The sequence below is a fragment of the Eschrichtius robustus genome, chromosome 1 (genome assembly GCF_028021215.1).
Source record: "Eschrichtius robustus isolate mEscRob2 chromosome 1, mEscRob2.pri, whole genome shotgun sequence".
Taxonomy (NCBI): domain Eukaryota; kingdom Metazoa; phylum Chordata; class Mammalia; order Artiodactyla; family Eschrichtiidae; genus Eschrichtius; species Eschrichtius robustus.
Window position 1 is genome coordinate 34601532 of NC_090824.1, and position 22671 is coordinate 34624202.

Below are 22671 nucleotides of genomic sequence, written 5' to 3' on the forward strand. Positions count from 1 at the left end.
ATTACTGGGTATTCTCAAACATTAAATATTCCAGATTTTAGAATCACTGTGCCATTAGGATTTTGAGAGCAGTATAGTGAATTTAAAAGATTAATTTGAGCAAATCAGCATGGACTCATTCAGGAATAAGGTAGGCCCTTCAGTAAAGATTCAGTTTCCTATTTCTTAGTGCCTTTATTCCAGTATTTTAATTATAAAACTCATGGTTTTGCAACATTGTTAGTAACCATAACCAAAACTGTTCAAGCAAAACTGGATATATATTTTTTTTTTCTTTTTTTTTTTTAATTTTTAAATTTTATTTATTTTTGGCTATGTTGGGTCTTCGTTGCTGTGCGCGGGGTTTCTCTAGTTGCGGCGAGCAGGGGCTACTCTTCGTTTTGGCGCACGGGCTTCTCATTGCGGTGGCTTCTCTTGTTGCAGAGCACGGGCTCTAGGCGCGCGGGCTTCAGTAGTTGTGGCTTGCGGGCTCTAGAGTGCAGGCTCAGTAGTTGTGGCACATGGGCCCAGTTGCTCCACGGCATGTGGGATCCTCCCGGACCAGGGCTCAAACCCATGTCCCCTGCACTGGCAGGCGGATTCTTAACCACTGCGCCACCAGGGAAGCCCGAAATTGGATATATTTATTTTATTGTTACCAAATCAATATTTACATGTACACCTGGTGTAAAATACTGATGGTTGTTAAAGGAACATGATTATGATATGATTTTTCCCTGTAAAAAACTTGGTTGAATTGGCTGTTGGTTTTTGCTTTTCCAGACTAAAATGTTGATGGGTGAAGTGATGAGAGAAGCTGCCTTTTCACTTGCTGAAGCCAAGTTCACAGCAGGGGACTTCAGGTAAGAACACTTAAGTGGGGTGTTTTGAAAAACAAAGTGCTATCATGTTCATAATTTCATTTAAAAGCCTCTTTTAATTTAAAAAAATACATAAGCATTAAAGACAAATGATACAGTAATAATAAGAACACTTTTAACCCCATCACCTTAACACTTTTGTGTTTATTACCACCCATGTGTATCTGTTACATAGTTGCAGGCACAGAATACTTAATATTTTACAGTCCATTTTCATTTAGTATTGTATCATAAACATTCTTCCCTATTTTCACATAGCTGCATAATCTTTAGATGTATGATAATGTATTAACGTTTTCCTGTAATGGTGGGCCTTTGGGTTGATTTTCAGATTTTTGGATTATTAGAAAAGGTGCCATGCACATCTTTATGTATATATTTTTAAATTTCTGTTGAATTATTTCCTTAGGAAAATTTTTGAGAATGGAATTGGTTGTTTAAAGGGCATGGACTTTATGGCATATGTCAATATGTGCTTTACAAAGTGTACAAAATGGCTTAGTTATTGCTTTACATATGTTTAGTTATGTCATTTGATTCTCCACATAAGCCTGTGAGGTGGACCAGGCGAGCATTGTTGTTCTCAGTTTAAGTTCAGTGCCTTCCTAAAGTCAAATGACTACTCAGGGGCAGAAATGGAAGTTTTCAGGGTTTTTGATTTTAGTCTTCTTTACCAATAACACAGTGCCTCCATTCTTAGCTTGTGTTATCTGGGAACATTACCTGTGGACAGTCTTACAGCTTGAGGGGCATAAGACCTTTTGAAGTAGTAGACTTTTAATTTTTGCCAGTGTTGGTAGGATAACAATTTGCATTGACTTTTCCATGAGAGGGTGGGAATAAAGAGTGTGTATGTGGTATGTGAAAGTGTTTTAGGGTGGTTATGGGGAAGACACTTTATTTTGTGATAGTAACAGGTGGGGAGTCAGACAAAGCCAGATGGAAATTAGATAGATTCCAAGGTAAAGGAATTGAACTCCTGCTTAGACACACCTAGAGGTTTGAACAGCAAACCCAGAAGGAAGGAATGTTTTCTCCAAATTACATTAGTGGAATGAAAATCCCTAAAGTCACATCCATGCACCACATGTCTGATTGAAAACTTAAGCAGTCCATGTACATTGAAATCATTCTTTGTATTCTTATGGCTAATGTTTGAATATTGTTCATACTTTGCTCTCTGAGGCCCTCCTCTGGTAGCAGTGATTGTTCTTTTCTGAAAGAAGACAATCATCAAAGCATAATCGTGACATCTTACTTTTGTTGAAGTCACCTGATGGGTCCCTGATGGTTTATTTCTCACTCTAAAAACTCAGCTAAATCAAGGCCTTTTCTTTTTCTGCAGCACCACAGTAATCCAAAATGTAAATAAAGCCCAAGTGAAGATTAGAGCAAAGAAAGATAATGTAGCAGGTAACTTTTCAACCCTTTGGAACTCTTAGCGGAGAAAAGATAACATTTTAAAATTAACCCGTTTATACAGCAAGATCTTGATGGCCCAATTAATCTTTTCTCCTTAGACAAAGTTGATTGGCTTTACATGTTAAAACTATTGTTTACTGGTGGTTGCCAGGGAACGGGGGTGGGGAAAGCTATTGCTCAGTGGATGTGAAGTTACAGTTATACAAGATAAATACATTTTAGAGAACTGCTGTACAGTAGTATAGTTACAGTTAATACGGTGTTGTGCACTTAAAAACTTAAGAAAGTAGATCTCATGTTGAGTGTTCTTAACACATACACACAGGAAAAGGGGCACAAATCTTTTGGAGGTGATGGATATGTTTATTACCTTAATTGTGATGATGGTATCATGGGTGTATGCATATTTCTATACTCATCAAAATGTATACATTAAATATGTGCAATTATTTGTATATTATGTATACCTCAAAGATGAAAGAAAACAAACAAACAAACATTGTAACAACCAGATCCCTTACTAAGGATAATCTGACTTTTGAATAGGAATGAACACTTAAGAAGGAAGGTTTCTAAATTCATTCATTGAAACGAGTTACAGTTCCAGGCAATCTCTTGACTTTTGAGTATTTGCTGAAAAAGAAACACAGGAAACAGTGGTTAAGAAACGGTACTTCAAGGACATGTTTGTGAATCCATATATGTTTCTGTGTTTAACAGGTGTTACTTTGCCAGTATTTGAACATTACCATGAAGGAACTGACAGTAAGTGTGAAACTTTTTATGTGTGTGTCTCTGGGTTCTTCCAGTTCCTCTTTAAATGAACCTTATTCTGGAAAATGATGATAAATAGACCTGCTTAGAGTTCAGTGGTTCCAGTGTTGGAAACCTTCATTTTTTTTTTTTTTTTTTTTTTTTTTTGGCCTCCCCGGGCAGCATGTGGGATCTTAGTTCCCCGACCAGGGATCAAACCCGTGCCCCCCTGCATTGGGAGTGTGGAGTCTTAACCACTGGACCGCCAGGGAAGTCCAGAAGCCTTCTTATCAGATACATTTGGGACAATAGTTTATCAGTTAATCAAAAAAGTGTTATTGCAGGGAGTCACAAAACATTGTACATTGCTTAAAATATTTTATCTCAACCTAGAAATTTATAGAGTCATTCGCAATTTTAAAAATATAAGGCCATGGCCTTTCTTTGAGTATGAATCCACTGATTAGACTTCCATGTTGTCTTTCTGCATAAACCACACCCATAATGCATTGTTTATAATTTCCAGTTTGGGTCTTTTTAAAGTAGAGTAAGATCTCAGACACTGTGATACAATCTGAATGCTGAATCTTCCTAGACTTTTATAGCCAGCCTGCCCAATTTTTTTATAATTGTCTCACCTTTTCCTAATTTGACAGCATGTTTCAGGTAGTAATGCATCGTTGTTGAGTCTTTCCAAAGTAATCAGTTTTCTTTCATAGAAACAACAATATTCTTTCTTTGGCCCTCATATTAAATTGGTTCACATCAAATATTTAGTACTGCTTGAATAAAGAAGTAGAATATTCTAAAGAGTCACCTGTTAACAGAGAGTGTCAACCGTACTGGGGCATCAGGCAGTATAATCTACAAAGGGAAGGGGTGCATTGGTTAATCCAGCAAGCTAACTTCTCCTATAGTTAGATTTAGAATAGTATCCTTGTGCAAAACTATTCAGCAACATGTCCTACAGTTTTGGGGGAGTGAAATGGGCACTTAGTGTTTGGGTTAGTGAATTTGTTTTTCCATGTTTGGTATTATTCTGACTTATCTTCTTTTGGGAAGTTTACGGGGAAGATTACACCCTAAATGCAAATGTTGTCTGACTGGTTCTTTCAGGTTACGAACTGACTGGTTTAGCCAGAGGTGGCGAACAGTTGGCTAAACTGAAGAGGAATTATGCCAAAGCAGTGGAACTACTGGTGGAACTAGCTTCGCTGCAGGTAAGTTTCTGAAATGGTGGCTTGTGCACCATTGTCCCTACTTCTTACTACTAGCAAAATGTTTGCGCAATGGTATAGTTTCACTCTTGGCTAGGTGAGAACAGCAATAGTCAATATAGATTTAAATGCAAATATAATATGGTTTATGCATGAAAGCCTTTTTTTCCCCCCTCTTTGTGGCCAGTTAATATATATCTAGGTCATTAGTGTATGATTCTCTTCTCTTGCCATTTTTATAACTTCAGGTGAGTCTGAAGGAAACAAATTCTAATAGAATGGAAATCATGTTAGCTCTATGGAAATCTCATAAGAATTTTCTGTTCTTTAAGTATGTTGAAAAGAAGTAGTCTTGGTTTCCAAATGTTTTCTACAAGTGCTGAGTGAAGACAAGTGGTGGACAGGGCATGATTAGGAAGACTTTGTGCTTACATTATTAATTTATCCTCTTATTTTAGACTTCCTTTGTTACTTTGGATGAAGCTATTAAGATAACCAACAGGCGTGTAAATGCCATTGAACATGGTGAGTGTAAGCTGCTGTGAGGCTCTTTGTCCATCCTCTTGTCCGCACCTCCACATTTGTCGCGGACCTACTAGGAATCAGGCACTGATCGCCCGGTGAATAAGATGTTGCCCCTGCCCACAGTGGGAAGGGCAGTGAGTCAGTAATACAGATAGCTGTTAGTAAATCCTTTGATAGAAGTGTGTGTATGATTTAGGGGGTAGTTAGAGGAGAGTGGTGAGTTAGAAAGTACGGAATGTTTTACTCATTTCTGATTATTCATGAATAAAAGGTGAAACTATTTCTCAAGAGCCCTAATGTTTTTGTAAGTTCTTTCCAATGACTGAGTGATAAATGTTTTTGAACACATGAAGTATTAAACTTTAAATCTCTCTTTCTTAGGCCTTATGTCCTGTTCTCTTGCTGTTCTCCTTGATTTCTAAAAATAAATTTTCCCATTGGATGCATTTATTTTCCATCTCTCATTTCATTATTTTAAAACTATGACTGCTGAATGTTGCCACAGTACTTTTTGCTTAAGAAACTCAGTTTTCATTAAAGAAACACTTATTCAATTTTAAAGTAAGAAAGGAGCAAAATTTGAGCAGCAAGGAAATTATTTTGCTTGGGCTCTGTTAGTGTTAAAGAGGAAGTTATCTCATTTTTAAAAAACTCAAAACACATTTCCTGACTGCTTGCTTGTGCCAGCCTCTTGCATGGAATTGCAAGCAAAACAAAATGGATAAGGTAACAGTTCCAATTCACAAGGAGTTCACATTCTAGAAGCAGAATAGGCAAATTCTGTGTAAAGTAGAACCTTACGATTAACACAAAATTCAACTTACTGTATTCTCTCTGCTCAGTGCTCCAGTTTTTAACAGCGGATTGCTGTTATATTTAAAATAACATCTGTGGTTCAATGTTACATATTCATATAAATTCAGTATATTCAGTGTTGTATATCTCATGGTCCGGTGTTACCTGTCCATAGAAAAGACAGTATGAGGGCATATTCCAAAATATTTATAATAGCTAACTATAGAGTGGTTGGATTATACTTCATTTTATTTCTTTGTGTTTTTGTTTTTTGCATTAAATGTACATTTATTTTACAGTTAGAAAAAATAAGTTAGTTATACAAATGAGCACTGGCAATTTGAAAAAAGGTTTGAAGTTCTCACTATATATATATTTTTTAAACCCTAGTCATCATTCCCCGGATTGAACGTACCCTTGCTTATATCATCACAGAGCTGGATGAGAGAGAGAGAGAAGAGTTCTATAGGTTTGTTGGAATTTGCAGTTATTGATCATTTTTTGTTTTTCCATATTCCAAAAACTCGATTTTCTGAGACATGTTGGCTTATGTTCTTTAGAATTAGCACAGCTTGGGACTTCCCTGGCTGTCCAGTGGTTAAGACTCCACGCTTCCGTTGCAGGGGGCATGGGTTTGATCCCTGGTCAGGGAACTAAGATCCCACATGCAGTGCAGCACGGGCAAAAAAATTAAAAAAAATTAAAAAAGAAAGAAAGAATTAGTACAACTTGTATTTTATTCTGATAAGAAACAAGAAATAATATTGCCAAAGACTGTGGAGACAGATCTGTGCCAAGTTTTGCACACACCTAAAATATGGCATCTCTGAAAACTTGGGCCCTTCGGAGAAACTATAAATAGCCTTGATAATTCTTTAAAATGAGACAATGATTTAGATGGGGTGTCTCCCACATAAAAAGAAACTGGAATTAATCAGTCAATCAACAAATATGTATTGCATGTTGAAAATGTTCCAGGAGAAAGTATAAAGTACTTGGGGGCATTACATAATAATATAAATCATACCATTAGAGAGAGTACTTGGAGAGAAATGATACCTGTACAGGAATTAGCTCTGAACATTTACAGCTAGTAGGGACAATAAATACTAAATAGGTGGTGTGCAGGGGTCAGTGTGTCAGTTTCAGAGAAGTGGGAGATAGGTGAAGGCAGGTGTATTCAGGAAAGACATAGCTGTCTTGGACCTTGAGTAGCATCTGAGTATGACTTATAATCGTAATTAGCAAAATTTAGTTTGTCCTTCAGTTGATGTGCAGGGTTGTGGTAATCCAGATTGAATGATCCAAAATTTTAATGTCTGAATGCTGAAAACCTGTTCCGTTATCAGGGAATGGACATCAAAGTTTATTCACCCTGAGACAGGAGCTTTTGAAATCAGTTATTAGCTTAAAATGTGTGTGTATTCTACCTCAAATCTTTTTTTTTTTTAAATGGGTTATAAATATGTTACTGAAATTGAAATTAATAAAGGTAGAATTTTGTTCTACTTTGTAGGTGTTTATTATCCTTGTTACAGAACTAGAAGAAATCAATTCTACTTAGTACCAAAACAGCATTCAGAAAATTCCCTCCTTTATTTTATAGGTTAAAGAAAATACAGGAGAAGAAAAAGATTCTCAAGGAAAAGTCTGAGAAGGACTTGGAACAACGGAGGGCAGCTGGAGAGGTGATGGAGCCTGCTAATCTTCTGGCTGAAGAGAAGGATGAGGATCTTCTCTTTGAATAATCTTTTCTGCTGATTCTTTCAGAAGGCCTAACATGGCATCATTTTAATTCATGGTGTGTAGGTTTGGTATGTGTGGCTATTTAATTTTTGGCCTAAGAATTTCAGCAGTTGTAAAATTCCCTGATGTCCGTTTATGGGATTACCTTTGCAGAATCATAGTTCAGCAACCATTTATCACCAATGAGATTTGTAGAACCTGCCCAGAAACTTACAGAATTTATTCTGCGAAGTGTCACCCTACTGCACTTACATGTCTGTTGCAAGTGATCTGCTTACCAACATATTAAGAAATTCCCCTTAGGTAACAGCAGTGGTCTCAGGCCAACACATGTAGGACAGCTACTGCTGGAACACCCTTTGTTCCTACCACCTACTTGCACACCATTGTCTGAGATTGCTGCAGCCATCCTTGTGTTAGTTACTGTGGGACTTCTCTCCTCAAGCTTTATGAAAACCTTCACTTATTCTTCCTTGAATGACAGGTCTGTCTTGTCTGTCATGGGAACAGTTCTGCCAATTCAAATGTGACTCTGGTAATAAACAGTAAAATGATTTAAAAATGAGTTGTTCCTTTTTAAGGAATTTACTGCTAAGTTGTGTTCTTATGCTCAGATCACCACATGGGATTGGCATCCAAAAAGAGCTTTCTCTGCAGACATGTATGAAGTGGGTAGCTTCCCTTTCTCCCCCCTTCATATTTCAGTGTTTTACTAATAAACTTACTGAGGTGAGTGATTGATTGTTGAATTCTGGGATACTAATAAATATGATTGATTGCCAATGAGTTAAGAGGGCTTATTACTGCTGTTTTTTCTAAGAAAAAATACTAATTAATTCCCATTTGAGAGTAATAAGGTAACTAACTGTACTATTTTATAAGCAGTAACAACTTGAGGCATTTGAATGGCCACATCAGGTGACTGACTGAGGTTTTTAGTAGTTTGATCTGGTGTGAGCCATCCATGATTACTCAGGCTTTCCTGCACTCAGTTACAGGCATTGTTTGACGTGATTGGCCGTGGAACAGTTTTTAATTAATTAGTGAAATTGTGACACTAGCCTTAACCGTATTGTGTTTAAATCAACTGATATCACAGCCTAGGCTAATTTTAAAGTAATTTTAAAGTAATTATTTTGCATAAATTTAACAAAGAAAGACCTACTATAAAATAGCTTAGTGGTATTAGACATTTGTGTTTTATCTATATTATCTCATCACAACAACCATTAAGAGGTACGGATTGTTTTAATCCTGCATTTCACAGAAGAAAATTTTGAGGCACAAGGAGCTTGAAGTGGTGAATCCCAGATTTAAATCCAGGCAGTCTACCTTCCTTCAGAATTTTTACATCCTTAACAACTTAACTTCTATCCTTTTTGCCTCCCCTATGTTAAAAACTTTGGGTAAAGGTAAAGACATAAGGCCTGTCCTGGAGGAGCTGGTTTTTAGGAAATCCTGTTGCTGCTCACAATAAAATCTCAGATTAAATGTAAATTCAGTAGTGATTGATTGATTGGAAAACCAACAAACAACAAACAAACAACTGAGTTCATAAGAAGTCTTGAAAATAAATAAATAGGTAACAACTGCTTAATATTTAATCCTCCCAACAAACACTCCTCTAGTGAGTGAGTTAGTTGTTTGTTTGTTATAAATGCCATCATCATCTCCATTTTGCAGGTGGAAGGCAGGCCAAATGTATCTTGATTTCAGAGCCTTGGTTCTTCTTAAGTAAGTGATATGTACGGCTCTGTAGGAGGCAAAAATTAGCTGCAAAGTAGATGCAGAGAGCCAGGTTTCGTGGGTTTTCATTTAGATAAATTTATGTTCACCTTAAGGAACTAAGCCAGAGAGGTACCCTAGATTTTTTTTCCTGTGGCACCATAAACCTCTGGTACTTACTGGCTTTGGCTACCCTCCCTACAAAAGTGCAGAAGATTTTACAGTTTAGCATATTGTTAAAAAGAAAGAGACAAGAGTGGACAGAAAATTTGTTGCGTAGGGTTGGGGTGATCCGAGCTGTATGGGAAGGGAGTAGATCAGGAATAGGAATAGAAAGCTGGACTGGGGTAGCAGGTGTGTGTATGTGTAACAACAAACACTTTTTGGTACATGATTTGGCCTCCTTTGCGAGATACAGAGGAGTAGGTATTATAGAAAAAGGGGAGGGATGAAGAATGGAGAATGAAAGTATGTTATATATTTGTCAACAACTCATCCTATCCTCGGTGTTCTCAAATCGGTGGTTGCATATAGTGGAATTCGCCTGAGTATTACATACCTTCTTCCCCAGAAAACTAGTTCTAGAATACACAGCTTTAAGTTGTCTATCTTTGATACAGTTTAAACAAACAACAATTAAGGAAACAGAATCTACATTTGTGCCAGTAGGGGGCACTCCCCCACTGTGAAGAATAAATTAAAATGTATTTGTGTTTCACCCAGAGGTTCCAGTGGACTTGATTCTGGCAAAACTTGAAGACAAGGGTGGGTCATTTTAGATGTGTTGAAACCTTGAATGGCAGAGGATATAAACACAGCAAGAGAAAGTATTCAGTGACTTTTTAAATTTGAAATATAATTTTACTTTTTATTTTTACATTACAATGTGCAGTGTTACATCTCAAAACAACAGAGTGCAGATACAGGCAGGGGAAGAGTACAAAGGAGGATTAACAATAGATGTCAGAAAGGTTACCTTTATTAAGGCTAAATCCCTGGTTTAAATCTTCCACACACATTCACAGAATTACATTCAAATTATTCCTTAGGCCATGAGAAAAGGAAAAAAAAAATCCAGACATTAGATTTTCATAGAAAGCAAATCTGGATTAATCTAAACACTATTCTCCTTTCTGTTTGTTCTGACTTAAGGAAATTTAGTAAAGGAAGATTATTTCCTTACTTGAACTAATGTGCATTTCATTAGCGATTGGTATCATTCCTGTAAGTGGTTAAGACCTCCCCCCACACTGGGGTCTCCAATCAGAACCACAGAGGGACAGGAAATGGAATTGGCCAGAGTGGTGTAGAGCACAACTAGGTGGAGAGCAAGTCTTTTTTCTATTTTCTTTCAAGGAAGTCAGCAACAACTCAGTTTTCACTTTGTAGGGACTATGTTGAATATCAGCACATCCATATCACCAGGATTGAGGAAAGTTGGGATATAAACATTTCTATCCCTCTACCACTGCTGATGAGGAAGGAGAAAATTATATAGGACTTAACTGATCCCCAAAATACCTCATCAGCTTAGATTTTTAAGAAGTATACTGTGGCATAGCATGTGCCTCGGTAGGGGACTTGGACTTGCTGGTTAAAGCCATGCCTGAGTCTGCATAGCACGTGGCCCTAGTGTTGGCCCTGTGGCCTACAGGTAACTCAGGGACTAGCATAGCAGCCACTTACTGACACCACCTGAAATCTCATTCTAACTTGACTCAAACTGCAAACATTTTAGATCTTAGGGTTGAAAATAGTTGTCAGTTACGATAAGCAGCTCACAAAACTCCACTGTCTTACCACAGACTACCTTTCATTCCTAAAGAGAAAGTAAATTGGAAAACTGAAAAGATTAAGTACTTACAGTGCCTTGTTTTCAGTGCTGAAAATCACTGTGACCTTTGCATTTTCCTGCCATAAACTGGAGTGTTTCAGACCTGAAGAGACAGTATGTATGGCATTCCTTCCCTCAACCTAGGAATGTTACTTTCTTCCTAAGGAACATTATCTTGAAAGTATTTCCACACAAGATATATTCCACAGCCAACTTTGAGGCCATGTGAATTTCAACAGAAAAAGGCAGCATATAAACTGTCTATAATTTGTTCAAATAATATTATGCAAAGGAGAAAAACTCAAGTATGTACATGACACTGAGACAAACTACTCATTAAAAACAGTTGCTTATGTTAAATTAAGTGACAATTCAGTATCATTCCAGTGTTTAGCTTTGGGAACAGGAATTGTTGTAGCTAAAGTCACCATATAAATAAAATCAAGACATTCACATTTGAGGTTGTTCGTCACACATCACACCATCCCTTAAGCCTTGAAAATACTGCAAATTAACTTCCATGCCAATTACAGAAGTTGAATTTTAAAGCTACAAGCTATAGAGACAGTATGAAAGTTTCATTAGCTTAAATGTTTTATGATTTAGCTTGTTGCATTCTGATCATTAAGAGGCAGACCTTATCAGGATAAAAACCTATTTCTATATGCTTAACTTTTCCCCTGCAATGTTCTTTTCCTAAAATGTTCAAATGACTTTCAGGTCATCCTTTCCTTCTGATCTCAAAGTCAATTGTCATATCATTTCCCTCATATAATTTTATTCCAATGCTGAACAAGTGTAATCAATGACCATTTGTCAATCTATTAAATATTAGTATACAGTACAGCAACTATATTGATCACAGAATTCCAGTTTATTACCTACATATATAGCACAGTCATCAAATTATACTGTGCTCATATATAAAAATGAAAAAACTGTCAAATGTGCTATGTCCTTTTATGCATGTAAAAAACTATTTGCATCATGAGGAAGAATCTTAACAGTCAACACAGTTTATATGAATATCTGCCATTCATAAAAATGTAACTTATACATTCTATTGTACTATGCAGATCAGGAAAAGGAAGTAAAAGTTACCCAATCAGTTGCAACGATTAAAGAAAAAAATTCAGAAAATCATTATACCTTTAAAAAGATCAGCATATGTTGTATATGTTTTAGATCAGAGTCTAAACAGGTGTGGCCTTTGCATAAACCTTTCATGTGTGCAGTGAAGTCTGATCCACAAGTTTGAGCTAAAAAATTGGTGCTTCTAACAGAATGTTTTTAAGAATTAAAAGACATACAAATGAATTCAAGCCTAACAGAGTAGCTCCAGACCAAAGTGGCACCATTTTTTTAAAAGTAGTTCTGATGACTAACCAAATACTGTTGTCTTGCCCAGTGCACAGAAGCACAGTTTCCCTTCACCCACAAATTCCCATGCAGTCATTTAAGTTAACTGTTAAATAACATCAATATTTATTACTATGTGAGACATGGACCATTGTGTATACACACACAAGTTTTTCATGGAAATATGACTAGGCAGAAAAGATTTGGTTAGGTGAAAACAGAATTAAAAGGTTTTTATGTGGATAAAATGGAACTGCTCTGTTGAAAACTTCCATTTAAAATCCCCAAATGAGGCAAGAACCTCTAAAGCCATGTACAGAGAATAAAGAATGCTGTTAATGAATTGCCTAAGGGGATTTTCTTCTCACTAGTTCAAGATCTAAGAACAGGTCTACAATTTATACTGCCTGCCACCTTCTCAGAGACTTGCTCAAGTATCAGGGCTATCTTCCTATTGGCAGTTTGCCAGATCAAGTCCAATCATGCCTCATAATGGACGTTTCCTTCACCTCAGCCAAGTGGATGGCACCCACTGAGGTTCAGTATCAAGTTTGTTAATCAACCTAAGCAATTCCTGATAGGCTTTATCAAGATCCGAGTTCACAATTGCTGTGTCAAAGTAGTGGCCATTGTTCTGCTCCATCTCTCTAGTCTTCTCAATGATTTCTCTCAACTCTTCAGGCTGCAAAGAGAAGATAAAAATTATGAGGTAATCCATTCCTTACCAAAATATACAATGAGTCAGAGATGGCTGAAGAACAAGAAATGGCCTTAACGCTGCTTTCCTTCTGTCTCTCAAAATACTCAGCCTCCAGTGTTCAACCCAACCCTGTCATGGCCACAGGGATTTCCTTTGCTCCGGCATCTTCAGCACTCACACTGCGAACCATTTGCAACTCAATATAACCTGTTTATACTGCTATTTAGGTTTTTATACATTTCTGTCTTATCCACAAGACTAGAGGCTTCAAGTGCACAGACTGTTGCTTTGAATTCCCTACAGACGTTCGTTTTCAAACATTTTAGGGCACCATAACCTCTTCCTAAAATTAACATCTTCTGTAACAGAGTGAACCTTTCTGGCAGGACCTTAAGTGCCACCTGCTCTTGGCTCTTATGAAGAACCCCTGCCCTCTATATCTGTTGCAGAGTTAAAAAGAGTAAACATCATGAGAAAAGGATCAACAGAATGGGTATCTTTTTCTATGAAAACACTGCTGGGAAATCCAAGATTTTAATAATCTAATATATTTTTTGGGGGAAATAGCTTTTAAAATTGCTTCTCTACTTTCAATACACAAAGGAGGTCTTCCAGATGCAAAAACAAGTATCCTAAGAAGAGTTTGGGAAGCCATATAGGGCAGGCTACTTTAAAATAATGCGTAAAGGAAACAGCTGTTTCACAGATAAGCAGATGGCAAGGTTATATGCAAAACTTATCGAGAACCTTCTGATAATCAGGCACATGTGTCCAAGAAAGTGAAACTGCCCCCAAATCACCCCTGTCAATGAAGAGAACTAATTAAATGTCCATATGTCTCGGACATAAAGGCCATACATCAATACTATATTGGAGCCACAATACCAAACAATTTGTATCGTTCAACTGGTTGAACTTTTTTAACAGAAGGAAAACATATTAAAAATATGACAGCTCTGGCTTGTCCTGAGTCAGTTTCTTGTGTGGCCCTCTAATATTCTTTCTGGAATGTTGTGCATCTGGCTCTGGTACACAGAATCCTTTGTTTCCCAGCAGGGACTCTACTACACCACTGTAACTGAACATACTGTGACATTCTGGTTAAAACTTATGTCTACTCAAAGCTCAAGATTATTGAAAGAACATTCTAGAACTCAAAGTAGAATCTAAACCTTGTGTTACTAGATTTGAAATACAAATGTTAAGCCCTACATCTTACATAGATTCACATGAATATCTAATCCACCTAGTTTTTCTGTATCAAATTTAAGTATTCATCTTTTGCCAAAATGACTTATTTACTTGGTAGTTTATGTTTTAATTTTTCAAATTACAATTCATGACGAAATTGAAACAAAATGTTTTTGCTCATATATCTTTGGCCTGAAAAAATTATCTTTAGGCAAAACTGACCATAACAGTTCATACTATTAGTTTACCACTCTCAAGCCCCCATTACAGCAGCAAAGATTCACAATACAATGAAATAACTGATTATTTAAATTTTGCATTTGGTGAGGAACACCATCACTTTCTTAGTTAGCACTATCTCATAGAGTTAAAATTGAGAATTTGTTTTTACTCAACACTTCTATTGTGTGAATAAAACACTATTAAATACCAAAGGATATAAAACATAAAAGGCAATCATATACACCACCCTTTACCCAAAAGCTGCAAAATATACATTCTTACTGGTGTGCAGGAACACGCACCAAGATAGAACAGATACTGGGTCATAAAATAAGACTCAACAAGATTTGAAAGACTGACATCTTACAGAGTATGTTCTCTTACCACAATGGAATTGTAAATCAATAAAATATTTTATAAATCTCCAATAGATGGAAATTAGATCCTTCTAAAATAACCCATGGGTTAAAGAAAACGACAGAGGAAACTAGAAAATATTTCTAACAAAATGGTAATGAAAAATATAACCTTAATTTGTAGGATGCAACTAAGGTACTTAGAAGGAAATTTATAACTTTACATTAGAAAAGAAGAAAGGTTTAAAAATCATCTAAATTTTCTTCAGACACTAGAGCAAGTGCAAATTAAAGCCAAAGTAAGTATAAGGAAAGAATAAAAATAAGTCAATTAAATGGAAAATAGTCAAACAATAAAGAAAATTAAGAAAAAAGTCTCCCAACTTATTTCTTTTTCTAAAGTGTTTTGGTTATTCTTTAAAATTTCCATACAAATTTTAAAATAATCTTTTCAATTTCCAGAGAAAAGCCACTGGGATTTATTTTGCCCAGATGACAGGTTTCTTGAGATATAATTCATTTACAATTCACCCATTTAATGGTGAACTGGAAGCAATTCAATGGGGGATTCATACAATTTACCCACTTAAAATGTACAATTCAATAGTTTTTAGTATAGTCACAGAGGAGTTGTGCAATCAACACCACAATCAATTTCAAAACATTTTCATCACCCTCCATTCCCCCTCGCCCCCCTCCCTCCAAAACCCCACAGTCATTAGCAGCCACTCCCCATTTTCTCCCAACCCCCAGCCCTAGGAAACCACTAATCTACTTCAGGCCTCTATAGATTTGCTTATTCTGGACATTCCAAATAATGGAATCATACAAAATATGGTCTTTTGTGACTGGGTTCTTTTTTTTTTTTTTTTTTTTTTTTGTGACTGGGTTCTTTTACTTATGTTTTCAAGGTTCATCCATGTTGTACCATGTATCAGTACTTCATTCCTTTTAATGACCATTTTTCGAGAAAAGATAAAGCTACAGTAATCAAGACACTGTGATTTAGCATAAATACAGAATAGAGTCCAGAAATAATCCCTCCCCGCTACGTATTTGGTCAAGTCATTTTTGACAAAGATGCCAATGTAATTCAATGGGAAAAAAGGATAGCCTTTTTCAAGAAATGATACTAAAGCAACTGGATAGCCATGTGTGATTAAAAAAAACCAAACCCTTACCTCACACTAAAATAAAGATTAATTTGAGATAGATTATAGACCTTAAAGGGAAAACTAATATAAGAAAGCTTTTAGAAGAAAATACAGAATAAATCTTTATAATCTTGGAGTAGGCAAACTTTTTCGGACAATACACAAAAATCATTAACCATAAGAAAAATGAAAAAAATTATGCAGTTGACCCTTGAACGACACAGGTTTGAACCGTGTATACAGAGATGTTTTTCAATAAATACAGTTCTGCATGATCCGTGGTTGGTTGAATCTGAAGACATGAAACTGTGGATATGGAAGGCCAAGTATGGGACTTAAGCATCCTCCATTTTGGTATCGCAGCAGGTCCTGGAACCAATCTCCCATGGATACCAAGGGACAGAGGAACTTCATTAAAAACAATTCTGATCTTCAAAAAAAATGTTTTTAAATTACAAAGACTTTGAAAAAATATTTATATCCAGAATATATAAAGAATTTTTACAACTCAACAAGAAAACAGCTCAATTAAAAAAAATAAAACTTGAGACATTTCACAAAAGAATTTGTCCAAATGACTACATGAAAAGATGCTATCATTAGTCATCAGGAAAATGCAAATGAAAACCACAATGGCAACACTTCACACCTATTAGAATGACTAAAAAGTTGTTACAAAACAACAGCAGCAAAAGTTGGTAAGGATGTAGAGCAAATGGAACCAAAGTGAGAGTGTAAAAAGGAAAACTGTTTATAAAATAGTTTTGAACTTTTTATACACTTAAAACATACACTTATCATTTGATCCAGCAATTCAAGAAAAATGAAAACATACGTCCACCAAAAAACTATGAACGTTTAGAGCTGCTTTAGTCACTAGCTCAAAATTGGAAACAACCCTAATGGTTTTTAACTGGTGAATGGACAAATTGTGATATATTTAGATCATGGTACACAACTCAGCAATAAGATATGAACTACTGTTAGATGCAACATAGATGAATCTTAAAAACATTATGCTTATCAAAAGCTAGATACAGGACTTCCTTGGTGGCGCAGTGGTTAAGATTCCGCCTGCCAATGCAGGGGACACAGGTTCGAGCCCTGGTCCGGGAAGATCCCACATGCCGTGGAGCAACTAAGCCCATGCGCCACAACTGCTGAGCCTCCGCTCTAGAGCCCGCGAGCCACAGCTACTGAGCCCACGTGCCACAGCTGCTGAAGCCCTCGCGCCTAGAGCCCGTGCTCCGCAACAAGAGAAGCCACCACAACGAGAAGCCCACACACCTCAACAAAGAGTGGCCCCCGCTCACTGCAACTAGAGAAAGCCCACGTGCAGCAACGAAGACCCAACACAGCCAAAAATAAATAATAAATAAATAAATTTATTTTTTAAAAAAGCTAGATACAAACTTAAACTTACTTATAAATAGTTATAAACTTAAACTTATAAATGGTTTCCATTTATATGAACTTCCAGAACAGACAAATCTATAGTGACAGAAAGTAGGTAAGTGGTTACCTAGGAAAGAGTGGAGGGGTATTAACTTCAAAGGGGCATGAGAGAACTTTTCTAGAGTGATGAAAATGTTCTAAATGTTGATTGGCATGGTGGTTTCACAGGTATACATTTTGCCAAAACTCACTAAATTATACAATTAAAATGCATGCATGTAAAGTAATCTCAATAACGTTAATTTTTTAAAATTAGAAAACTATAATTTGAAAATTAAGCACATGGTATACTGCTAAAACACTGTGGTAACTGATTAAGTTCCCGCTTTAAAAACATGTATATATTTGACCCTTGAACAACACAGGTTTGAAATGCACAGTCCACTTACACACAGATTTTTTTCAATAGTTAATACTACAGTACTACACTATCTGCAGTTGGTTGAATCTGAGGATGTGGAACTGCAGATATGGAGGGCCAACTGTAAGTTACACACAGATTTTCAACTGTGTGGAGGTTTTGGTGCCCAAACCCCACATTGTTCAAGGGTCAACTGCTAATAGGTATTCTTTCTAGAACTCACTCAATCTGAATTAAAAATAAAGTAGGTAAAAATATTAAAAATATTAAATATTACAATTAAATATTAAAATATCAAAAATAAAATAGGTAAAAAAATTCCATGAGAGCACTGGCAGAGATCACCAAGCAAAAGAAAGTTGCTTAACATGTTTTGGAACGGCATGTGGCCCTTGGCATGGTACCAAATTCTTGCTGGAGAAGAATAACCTAACAAAAAATAAGTGTGCATGTCAGAAAATAGAAAATTAGGTTGAACAAGTAAAATGGATCCATTTTGGTCCTTTATGTGCATCCCTCTCCTGGAACCACTACAGTATTTCTGGTCTACCAAAGTAGGTACCTGGGCACCAAGTTTCATAGACTATCGATCTAGTTTTCCTTATTATATGTGATCCTCCTCAAGAACAGCCAGCAACCATGTCTCATATTTCTTTTTTTTTTTTGAATTTTATTTTAGTTTTTTAATACAGCAGGTTCTTATTAGTTATCTATTTTATACATATTAGTGTCTATATGTCAATCCCAATCTCCCAGTTCATCCCACCACCACCACCTCCCCCGCTTTATGTCTCAGATTTCTTTTGTATCATCTCAAGTGCTTAGGACAGCAGATACTCTGACCCCACTTATTTATGAACTTGCACTTGTGTTACAAAAATGAAAAATGAGTGAAACACTACTTTAACCAGCTGGCCTACTTAGCCTAAACAAAGCAACCAGAATTATGCTCAACACAAAGGAGAGGAAAGTCCCTGATGTCGAAGACACTGAAAAATACCACCTTCACATATAGACTGAATAACAAATGTTAGGTAGACCCAGAACAGAAAAAGATACCTTGGGGAGGAAGAAGGAGGGCTGGTGGGTGAGGTGAACAGTCAAGAATCAAAGACTTTTGAGGAGATTTTAGGGAGGAGTATTATTATGTGCTTTTATGGCTTTTAAGGAGATTTAAAGGCATAGCAAATGAAACGGGATCTAAGTGATTCCTTTGTAAAATAGAAATTTTTAGGAAATCGGCAAAAAACAAGGAAGAGTATTTGTTACTTTGATATAGCATGTCGCTTGACGGTTTTCATTTCATACATTTAAATAAAATGTCAATGCTTTCTGATTCGTATATCAATATATTATCATTTAATTTTTAGTACTGTTTGGTGTAATATGGACTAACTCAACCACACCCAGCATCTAAAATAATTAGCTGCCTGGGGCCTAGAGTCCTGGGTGGCTGCTGAGAGGGCCTTCCTGGCCTGTCGGTGCCTGCGGGCTGCTGCAGGCTTCTCCTGGGCGTCCAGTCCTGGTTGGCTGCGTGTGGTGGCCTGCAGGGCTCTGAGTGGGCAGGGGCCTACACCAGCGATAGCCTTAAAGGGAGGAAAACTCGTCAGGGACGGCACTGTGCGGGTTAATTTGGGAAGTGATGGTTAAAGCTTCTGGCTTTAGACTCCTTATTTATGTTGTTAATTTTGATGGGGGCAGAGACGGAAGCTGGTCCCGTTAACAATGAGTTCTCAGTCTGGAGAGGAAAACAAATCAAGGTGAACTGAAGAAAATGAGTCTTTCCCTAAAGGAGACAGAAGACGGGGAAGATGAGATGTCAGAAGATAATGACAACGGCAGCAGAGATGAGGCTGTCGTCCCTAAGAATGGTAGGAAGGTTGCTACTGCTCCAGGAAATAAAATCGAAAAAACATTTCTGGCTCCCATGTTTGCTGAGAAATTAGTATTGCCACACAGGAAGGGAGCCACAGGGGCCAATTTGCCAAAAGACAGGAGGAGTGCCAAGCTCAAGGACCATGAGAAGAGACATGAGAACTCTGAGGAGGATGAAGAGCCTATGAAGAAAGCACCTGATAAACAGAAGAAGGAAATGACCAAACAGAAGGCTTCCACTGAAACCAAAAAACAGAAATTAGAAGGAGATTTGGTTAGTGAATTTTAAATCTGCTGATGACCAGGAAAAAGCCCCGGAACTTAGTGAAACAAAGCTCCTTGGATATGAAATTAAATTGAAGAAACAAAAGGGAAAGGAAACAAAGAAAGATCGAAATGCCAAAACACTTTTGATCAAGAACCTGCCTGACAAAGTCACTCAGCATGAATTAATAGAAGTGTTTTAGGATGCTTTTCAAATCAGATTGGTGAGCAAGGATAGGATGAGTGAAAGGATCGCCTATATTGACTTCAAGTCACAGGCCGATGCACAGCGAGCCTTGGAAGAGAAGCAAGGAACAGAGATCGGTGGGCTTGCTGTAGCTCTGGACCTTGTCGGACAAAAAAGCCAAGGCCAAGATGAAAGAGATGGAAAAAAGAGCACTTGGAGAATGGGAAAACGGAAGAACAAGAAAGCCATGCATTTCAAGAAAAATGTGAGAGAGCTTATTTCTTTGTGGAGGTAAAAAATGTTCCTACATGTTTAACATGCAAACAAAGTCCGTCTGTGTCGAGAGAATGTAACCTAAAACACCATTATGAAAGCAACCATCATAGGAACCACGATGGATTTACAGAAAAGATGTGTGATAGAAAATTCAACGAACTGAAAAAAAGACTGAAATTTCAACATGATTTGCTTTTGAACGTGAATAAAATAAGTGATGCTGCCATGAAATGTGGTTATGTATTAAGCGAGAAAATTGCCTGGTCAGCAAAACCTCTTGCAGATGGCGAGTTTATCAAAGACTGTCTGTTGAGTGCAGCAGAAATCATGTGCCCTGAACAGAGACAAGCATTTGCCAACATAAGACTAACTGGTAATGTTGTTGCCCAGCATGTTAACAATACGACTGAGAACTTGCAGGACAAGTTGCAAGAAAAAGCTGAATCATTTGTGGCTTCTTTCCATTGTAGCTCAGGAAGGCGTGGATGGAAATAACGCCCCCCCACGTAGCTGTATTTATTCATGGTGTCAATGAAACTTTTGATGTGACCGAAGAACTTCTGGACGTGGTTCCCATAACAGGCACAACATCAGGAAATAGTTTTACGTGATGAGAAAAGTCTTAAAAAATTTAACGTGGACTGGTCAAAGTTGGTAAGTATTAGCACAGATGGTGACTCTGTGATGGTTAGTGTTAAAGAACTAGTTACAAAACTGAAATCTAAAGTGTCAGGGCTTTGCCAAGACAAGGAACTTAAGTCTCTGCACGGTCTCATTCTCCAGGAGTCACTTTGTGCTAAAAGATTAAAAATGGATCACGTCATGGACACAGTTTATACCATAACCTGGATACACTCCCATGGCTCTGACCACAGAAATCGGTGCTTTGTTTAATCAGTTAGACGCACAATATGGAAACATGTTCTGCTCTATGGAACTTAAGTGGCTGAATTGTGGTGTGGTCCTAAGGCAGCTTTTTGAACAGTTGGAGGAAACTGACTTTTTCATGTCTTCTAGAGGAAAATCTGTGCCTCAGCTTACGAGCAAAGATTGGGTCAGAGACTTAACCTTTTTGGTTGACATTATTATAACATATCTAAACATGTTGGATATTTCTCTGCAAAGGCGTTCACAAGTGGTGACACAAATGTATGATTCAGTTGGCTCATTCCTAGTGAAACTGTGTCTTCGGGAGACTCATTTGGGAAGGAACAATCTGGCCCACTTTCCTACGATGAAATTAGTTTTTGAAAATGAAAATGACAGCCTGAACTACATTCCCCAAATTAAAGAGTTTAAGACTCAATTCCAAAAAAGGTTCTCTGACTTTTCCAACTTTATGAGAATGAACTAATATTGTTCAGTTCTCCTTTCTCAATTAGTATTAATAATGCGAATAAAGAGCTACAAATGGAAGTTACTGAATTGCAGTTCAACACTATACTGAAAGCCAAATATGATGATGTTGGAATCCCAGAATTCTACAGATATCTTGGGAGTGGTTACCCTAAATATAAAAACCATTATGCAAAGATTCTGTCCATGTTTGGAAGTACTTATGTTTGTGAGTAGCTATTTTCTGCTATGAAACTAAAGAAAACTAAGTGTTGCTCAAAGTTAAAGGATTCAAAGATGAATTCTCTGCTGCATGTTGCAACACAAGATTCACAACCTCATGCTGATTGATATCTTGGGGCATACGAAAGGAATGCCAGATTTTGAATTTCAAATCTGAGAAATAATACATTATGGAACTTTGAATAATTATTTCGATTTCCAAATTATATTTTTTCAATGCCAAATTTAAAGTACAATCTCTGGCATCATATGTTTGTACCTTATAACATATAAAATAAAATTTGACTATATTCTGGCAAAAAAATAATAATGACTAAAAACATTTTTCCATTTCAGATCATACAAAAAGATCAAAGGCAAAAAGACAAACAGAACATAAAATTTCAATGAGAAAAAAGAAGAGAAAAGCAAGAGGACTCAAGTTTGGCTCCTTGCATATGTGGACTATCTGCAGATAAAAGTGGGTAATCCCTAAGAATCTGCTGAGAATATCTGGTGTGGGGGGAGGGTGTTACCTAATCCTTGTTAGAAATAACATAGATCTGTGTGAAGAAGTTTAAGGAAGTTTTAAGAAATGCCAAAGATGTATGTATTACTGTATGTATATTATGGTAGTAATACATAAAAATGTGTGTATTACTACCATACATTCGGAGTGATAATAGGGAATGTATGCAGAACAACAAGAGAAGCCCCCTGCTTTGGAGAGCTGCTGAAGTCCAACCAAAGGCAACTGTGGCAGTTTTGGGGAAAGTGATATGGCAGAAAGAATAATCAGTTTGAAAGCCTAAGCTGATGTAGTTTTTAAGCACTTTG

General features: G+C 36.9%; 2 protein-coding genes across 8 annotated transcripts in view; one reads left to right on the top strand and one right to left on the bottom strand.

Moving 5' to 3' along the window:
- Window positions 1-7880, top strand: part of ATP6V1D (ATPase H+ transporting V1 subunit D) — a 13205-nt gene extending 5325 nt beyond the window's left edge. The window contains exons 4-10 of the mRNA XM_068543884.1: window positions 763-842; window positions 2206-2273; window positions 3003-3047; window positions 4152-4255; window positions 4711-4777; window positions 5963-6041; window positions 7179-7880. Of these exons, the coding sequence (XP_068399985.1) occupies window positions 763-842; window positions 2206-2273; window positions 3003-3047; window positions 4152-4255; window positions 4711-4777; window positions 5963-6041; window positions 7179-7320 (585 nt within the window). The 3' untranslated portion in view covers window positions 7321-7880. The remainder of the gene's footprint in view (window positions 1-762; window positions 843-2205; window positions 2274-3002; window positions 3048-4151; window positions 4256-4710; window positions 4778-5962; window positions 6042-7178) is intronic.
- A 2054-nt stretch (window positions 7881-9934) lies between these two features.
- PALS1 (protein associated with LIN7 1, MAGUK p55 family member) overlaps window positions 9935-22671 on the bottom strand; it is a 103383-nt gene continuing 90646 nt past the window's right edge. For all 7 annotated transcript variants that reach the window (XM_068543918.1, XM_068543902.1, XM_068543909.1 and 4 more), the window contains one exon: window positions 9935-12918. In XM_068543918.1, the coding sequence (XP_068400019.1) occupies window positions 12742-12918 (177 nt within the window). In that variant the 3' untranslated portion in view covers window positions 9935-12741. The remainder of the gene's footprint in view (window positions 12919-22671) is intronic.